Genomic DNA, 7,390 nt, shown 5'->3' with positions numbered 1-7,390 from the left:
ATGGCCAATGTCTGATCAGGAGAAATGGTGCGGGCTCAGAGGTCACATGGCCAAGGACCAAGGACATGGTTAGGTGTAACAGAGTCCTTGTGTTCGTTAATGGAGTACCAGTATCCATTCATGACCTACCACTGCTTAGCAATAGCAAGCTCAGCCTGGCAACGTACGAGCCATGCCTCTTCTCTGTTTCAGTCTTCCTCGACACCACTGCTAGTCTGCTACCAATCTTGCTTTCAAGGTTGAAAACGCACAGGCTGTTTAGCTGCAAAGACGAAATATACCAAAACACCATAAGTCAAAGGCACAAAGATGCGACAAGCCAAGTTGCAGTTGCATGGCATATTTTTCTCCTTTTTTTTTCCTTTTCGATATAACGGTAACACAGCATGACATTGTTAATCTGGTACCCCAGAAGAGAAGGGTTAAGAACAACCAACCAACAAATCTACAATTTGGGTGAGACTTTCTTCCATCTAGGCAAAGCTGATATATGTACACTAAAGTCTAACTTGTGCGGCGATCCAGCACTTCCTATGTTGATGATATGGCCACCGATTTTGGTGGCGAGGCTACAAGATACATACACATCAGAGAGCCTAAGACGTTTCTATCTGCTGCTTCATTCAGCAAAAACTTTGGGCTTCCGGACCCTTTGGCTCCTCCTGCTATTTACAACCAGTACAGCCTTCTCAACCTGCAACTTCAGGGGGGCACTCGCGGTCTCTAGCTTCTTCTCTGTGGAGGATGAGCTTTCAGTCTCCTGCTTCTTTGTTGCTGAGCCCGCATTTTCAGCCTTTGCAGCTGCGGTCGACTTTTCAGTTTTCTGCTTCTTCACTGATGAGGATGGCTTCCCAGTTTTCTGCTCCTTCGATGCCAAGGATGAGTTCAAAGATCTATTATGCTTCTTTGCATCTGCAGGTTCATTTCCAGATTTACGCTTCTTTCCACCCGGCCCTGTTGCAGCAGAGAGTGTGCTTTTAGTTTTCTCCTTTGCTGCATCAGAGGGCGTGCTCCTTTGATTCTTTGCAGCTGAGGACATGCCCTCAGTTTTTTCCTTTGCATCAGGTGTTTTGGAGGCCTCTTTCCTCTGCTTCTTGGTAAAGAAAGAGACTTTCTTCTTCTGCCTTTTATTAGGTTCCAGCTCCTGCTTGTTCCCAGGGGAGACAGCCTTCCTCGAGGGTGACTTTTCAAGGAATGATTCTTGCTCCAATGCTGGAGCAGAAGTGCTATCTACTTCAACTGGAGCACAAATGCTCTCAACTTTTACTGCAGCACAAGTGTTCTTCACTTCCACTGGTGGAGAATTATTATTCATTTCTGCTGGAGTAGAAATGTTCTGGTCTTTGGAAGAACTTCCAGAAGGCCGCTTGGCCTTATAAAACTGTTCACAAGCTTCATTGGCTCCTTGATTGTCTATGAGGATATCATCAGTGTTCTACAGAAAAAGGAAAGAAACAGTAGTATCAACTAAATGCCAGTGCAAATATATTGCCCAATCAGCTAACACGTTCACTATTTTCAGGGAAGTGGTTCAAAATCAGTGAAATAGTTTTAGATGCACAACTATCATTAAGCTTTCAAAATGTAGTCATAGAAACATAACATACTATATTACTAGTATTTGTGTGTTTGTAAAAACAAATTTAAAAATAACTTGATTCATCACATTGCTCTCCTGATGGCTTCAATCTTATAACCTGCAAATTTCACTAGAGATATTTTCTATCTATGCTAACAAAGTAGATATAGACAATTCTGTATGGATCTAATTTACAAACATCCTAATAATTTTTAAGCCCCTACCTCATATCCAAGACATAACTACATATCCAGGTTCCTACGGGGAAACAGCATCTGTTTACATGGGTATTATGTTTTTTTATTTAAACGTAGTCAAGTAAAGCGGCCATCCCTGCAATATTTTTAGAAATGCAGTATAATGTTCGACTATTTTCTCTAGAAATAGTAAATGGGGGAATTTATACATCCCAAGCTTAATGTGCATATAAGATGATCCAAATTCCAATGTGTAAGCAGCAATTCTCAGAGTATCAACCCAACTCCAAACAAGCAATGAATTATTAAATCAGGAATAAGAATAAGCAAAGGGCCAAAGACTTACTACTTTGTATAAATCCCCAATATCACTATTTGTTATGGAATTGCCAGTACCCAACAGTAGGTCCAATGTGATGGCTTTGTCCCTCAAGTGATTGCAGTCTCCACTTCTTTCTTCACTACTCCTACTTGTACCTATTATATGAGCATCAGTTTCCCTGTCAGGCAAAGCAGATCCTCCTGCAAGAGCTTGTCCATCATCATCCTTCAGCAAAATGTTTAGATTCTTCTTTTTCTGTGGTTTAGCATGTCGAGACTTTGTATAAGAGAATGAGTGCTTTTGAGTACGCTGTCTCTTCCGAGCCACCCTGACATGAGTATCGCCCCCAGAAAATGCCAAATTTTCTCGTTCAGAATGAGCCTTGCTGAGACGATCTTGCAGCAGATGAACTCGAGACTGAACCCCATCAATTGTCAAGAGAATATCCTGTAAAGTACGTTGCTCGCAAATCATATCATAATCCTCGGAATCAAGCAATGTAGCAGTGTCAAGTCCACCTCTCATACTACCATCAACTGCAATCAGAATGAACCAAATACATAGTTAGCACTTGCATGACAATTACTTAGGCAGAGAATAAAGATGAATCACAGTTTCTGCATGGCCAATTTAACTAAACCTCAAGTGGTTATGTATGTCCTTCATTGATCTATCAAAAAATGGGAAAGCTGCCATAATATGCAATAAAATCATAGAGGGTCAGGAAGATGTTGGCATATTTTATCATATGGCTATATAAACTAATTCTGTCAAATTATGTAAGGTATACATGTTTCTGGAAATTCAAAGATCATATATCTGATTTAAGCTTAGTCAAATTATGTATTACTTGTGTATAAACTATACAGCTGCATAAATATTTCAAAGTGCTTTCACACTAAATTCGTGTTATAGCTGTAATGTGTAAACAGTATTGCGAGAAAAGAATGATCAAAGTCTAGTTTTCAATCCCAGTTAAAAAAGGTCTAGTTTTGAACACCGTGCCAAAATAAAATACACCCTACATACTTGGATAGAGAGAATATTTGCTTGGATACTTTACAACTTTAAAAACCAAGACCACAAAAGTACATGTAAGCATTAAGATTTGTCACATAAAATGACATTAAAAAATTGCCATGTAATGTGCTTTCAAGCAATTGTAAGTTTTATACTTTTATTGACATATATATTCTAATAAAGTAAAATCAAAGGTGTGTGTAGGAGACTGGTATAGTCTAAAACGAAAAAGCAAAAATGGAATGGTGTCTAGTTTCTAGTTTTGGTCAAGATCGTGTTTGTTGTATAAAAAGGGCACTTATGTTTTCTTAAAATCAAGGGTGTGTCGGTGTGCAATGTAAAGGTTCTTGCCCCTTTTTCTTCTTAATACAAAGATGCGCAGATCTCCTTTGTGTTAAAGAAAAAAACTGGGGCACCAAGGTAATATTAGATATCTTGGTTTCCTTTCATAGCGTGCATATGGTGTAACAAAAGCAATTTTTTTCTCACAACTGAGTCAAGAGCTAATTCTGTCTAATGGTGTACCTTTGCTAGATACTATGTTTTCCATTTTAACTTCACTGAAAAGTTTGACAAAATACCGGATAGATACATTCATACCTGTGCCACAATCGTCATCAACTAAGACACCATCAGTTTCAGCTCCCTTATTTTGTTTATCTGCAAAATATTGAAAGAATTATTGTCATTAAGAACGAAACCTGGTGCAAAATTAACACAAACACAGATAAATTGATGTCCTATCCCTACAAAAAAGAAGACGACATAATTGGATGCCAGACCATGGTAGTATGACAATATCCGGTGCTTGTTGATGTACAAGGACGCATCCACGTTTTCTTCATGCCTCTTCCTCTTTCTCCTCTTCATGATACTGTTTCCATGGCCTTTGTGAATCTGCATCGATTCTGACATAGTACCATTTGCTTTGCTTTCTGCCTGTTTTGATTCCTTTTGTTTCTTTATTAGAGCAAGCTGCCTGTCATACTTCGATACTTGAGATGAAAGCTCCCTCATTCGCAACTCTAACCAGTGGCATCTCCACTGAATTGGACGAACAGAATTGCTCCACTCAGCCATCACCTTTTTCCTTCTGAAGAGTAATCACATGTCACAAAATTTGTATAAAAATGAAGCATGTCAGAATAAAACATTACAACAAAATATAATAAGAATATAGCAAGTATTCCCTCCATTCCAAATTATAAGACATTTTGGCTTTTCTAGGAATCTAGATACATAGTTTTTGTTATGCACTTAGATGTACACTATGTCTAGATACATTGTAAAATCAATGTATCTAGAAAAGCCAAAACACCTTATAATTTGGAACAGAGGGAGTAATTGCTTGTTCAAATTATATTCTAGCCATACCCATAAAATGACAGGTAAGCTAACACTTTGAAGCATTTATAAGAGTAGCTCAATTATCGATTTCCTTGTTCATGACTGCACATTATAGTTTTTTTATTAAAGCATGGATATCAGAAATAAGCATGCACAAATCAGAACCATACTTTCAAAGAAAGGCAATAAGCATAAAAATATACAATGTCTCCTGAAAGGCACAAAAGGAATCTATATAGGTCTACAGCAACAACAACAACAACAACAAAGCCTTTAAGTCCCAAACAAGTTGGGGTAGGCTCTATATAGGTCTACAGCAATAAAAAAACTCATCAATGCTGGCTGGTTTTGAATCCCAAGCTGGAAATTTCTTTTGCAAATTCAAACTGTCATGTTTAACATATACCATTTAGTAAAACACCTAGGTGAACTTCTCCAAAAAGCTAAAGAAGAAAAAGGCAACACTGACCCAAGGACTCTCTAACCAGAAGGATATTGGTGCTCTTTGTGTCAATATTTTGTGTTTTGGCCTACTACTGGATTGACAGACATATGGTCACCCAGGAATCCATGCCGATTATAATGGAATTAATCTACCTGGTAGCTGAAACAAAGTCCTGGTTCAACAACCAAAACGGTAAATTCACAATGCTTTTGAATAAGCTACCATTTGCTTAATTATCTTTCTAAATAGCTACCTGAAAGATATAAGATCATAGGAGTATCTGGTAATTGCCTCTTCTGATCGTGATTGGCATACTTCACATAAGTGGCACAGCACTTCATAGGACAGAACACATTTTTTTTTTCTTGCTGTTGCTACCTGCTTCTATTTGGCATATAAGAATTGTGCAGAAATTATACTGTCCTAATCTAAGTGTTATTATCACCTTCTGTTTTTAACATTTCATATATAAATGATGAACGAAATGTAGCCTAGAAAAGGAAAATTTCGATGAGAAGGTACTAATCAATAAGCATACAAGACACCGCATTACGTTACTGAATTATATATTTATCCTACGTTTCTTGTCGCTTCCGCAGTCAGGAAGGTGCAATAATTACAACATAGTATAACAGTCGAAAACCCTGCTACCTTCCGTTTTGTCACCAGGAGCGCGGGAGAGAGGGAAAACCAAACACTGAAACACAAAAGCACATAACAACCTAGCATAATCTTACACCTGTTCATTCTTCCATGAACCAGGAGTGCGCAATAATGAGATCTAGCATTCAGGGCACATGAGGAACTATGGAGGACTCACCTAGGGGGCTTTGAGGGCCCAACACCATTGGCATGAGCAGACATGCCAGAATTCACTTCTGGTTCACCATTGTCTGCCTCACCTTCAAATCCAGAGCATGTGTCCCCAAACGAGCTCGAGCATTCAGTGGTATCGCCTCCCTCGTATTTCACAAGCTCAGTACCAACCACCAGAGGGCCACCATTCGTGCAGACAGCCTCGGATTTCACCACCACCATGCTGTTCTGGTTCTTGGCGCCACCGTCGCCCTCGTCCACCACCATGCTGCTCTGGTTCTTGGCGCCACCGTCGCCCTCGTCCTTAGTATCCATGGCTGGAGGTAGAGCTGGAACGGGAACAGGAGCGGGAGCCATGGCTCGCCGCTGATGCGTCAGGCCAGGCCGTCAGGGGCCCTACGCGCCCACACGAACCCCACCAGAATTGCCCCCAATCTTCCTCCAGAAGAAGACCCTGCGAGCGGACAGATGACGTTCAGCAACGAAATTCGCACGGGTCGAAGAGAATCAAAGGAGCGCACGAGAATGGCCCAAGCCTCCGCAGGAAAAAACTCAATTCTGCAACAGAAAACCCACGGATTCGTAATAGAACCCTATAGAACGGGAGGATTCCTACGAAAGACTAAACAAAACAAGAAGGAACGCAAGAAAACCGTAGCGAATGGGCGGATGAAAATACAAACACTCGAGCAGGCAACAAGGGAATCCGCGGAACACCCATACGCAAGACGAATCCGCAACAAAAAAACCGCAAAGGAACCCGCAAGAACCTGACGAGCTATGTGAACCACGCAGGACCAAACCAGTGGGGGGGGGGGGGGGGGGGGGGGGGGGCGGGCGAGGGCTTACCGAGGATCGTCAGACGGAGAATTAGGCATTAGTCCGGGCGGATCGCCATGGAGGAGGAGAAAGATTGGTGGGTAATCGGGATCGGGGCACGATCGCTCGAGTCTGTGGCTCAAACGCGGAGGCGAGGGCGAGGGGAGGAAGCATCCATGAATCTGGGCCTTTTTATTCTGATGATGATGGATGAAAAACGCGGGGAGGGGGAGGAGGGGGAGGAGGGGGACGAAGGCTGGGGGGAGGAGGGCCTCGTGAGGAGGGGAGGGGGAGTTTCTAGTTTCCGATTCCAATTCCAATCGCGGCAGCGAGCGCCACGCTGTTCGCACCGCCCGGCGAGCTGTGTGCACCACGCCACCTCCCGTCCGTTGTCCATGGAACCCAACGGGAGAGACGACCGACCGCTCCGACTCGCTCGCGTCTCTCTCGTCGCCTCATCGCCTTTTCCCCCTTTGGGCGGCCTTCGATGCGATGGGCCCTAATCGCCCCAATTCCTTTCCCGGTGGACCTGTGGTTGTGTGAACACAGGGGCCGTGGCGATCGACGGCTCAGATTGCATGAGATGCTGCGCTTGGATCGTCCTCGCCCAAGTAACCACTATGTTTTGGTGGTTACACTATCTCCAACTTTTTTTTCTTAATATATACCCTTTATTAAATTCTTATTTTAAGAGTCATTTTAATAAAAATCGCTCTCTATACGATTTGTCCCTATTTTGTTCACAATCTTGGAGAGTCAACTCCGCTCTCTACCATTGATAAGCGAGGAGCCAGAAATAGGGAGATGAAAATATTTAGAGATCTAATTGAAGAAATTGTTGGTAA

At 42.0% G+C, this 7,390-nt stretch overlaps 1 protein-coding gene across 1 annotated transcript; it reads right to left on the bottom strand.

Annotated features, from left to right (window-relative positions):
- Nucleotides 1–308: 308 nt before the first annotated feature.
- Nucleotides 309–6,993, bottom strand: LOC136455993 (uncharacterized). Its single transcript, XM_066455745.1, has 6 exons — nt 6,576–6,993; nt 5,731–6,180; nt 3,901–4,211; nt 3,719–3,778; nt 2,123–2,634; nt 309–1,435 (listed from the first exon to the last, which is right to left on the bottom strand). Exons 2-6 carry the CDS (start codon nt 6,081–6,083, stop codon nt 620–622), a joined length of 2,052 nt encoding a protein of 683 aa, XP_066311842.1. The 5' UTR covers nt 6,084–6,180; nt 6,576–6,993; the 3' UTR covers nt 309–619.
- Nucleotides 6,994–7,390: the final 397 nt, after the last annotated feature.

This window comes from Miscanthus floridulus, chromosome 6 (genome assembly GCF_019320115.1).
Source record: "Miscanthus floridulus cultivar M001 chromosome 6, ASM1932011v1, whole genome shotgun sequence".
NCBI lineage: Eukaryota > Viridiplantae > Streptophyta > Magnoliopsida > Poales > Poaceae > Miscanthus > Miscanthus floridulus.
This window is presented reverse-complemented; position numbering and strand designations above follow the sequence as displayed.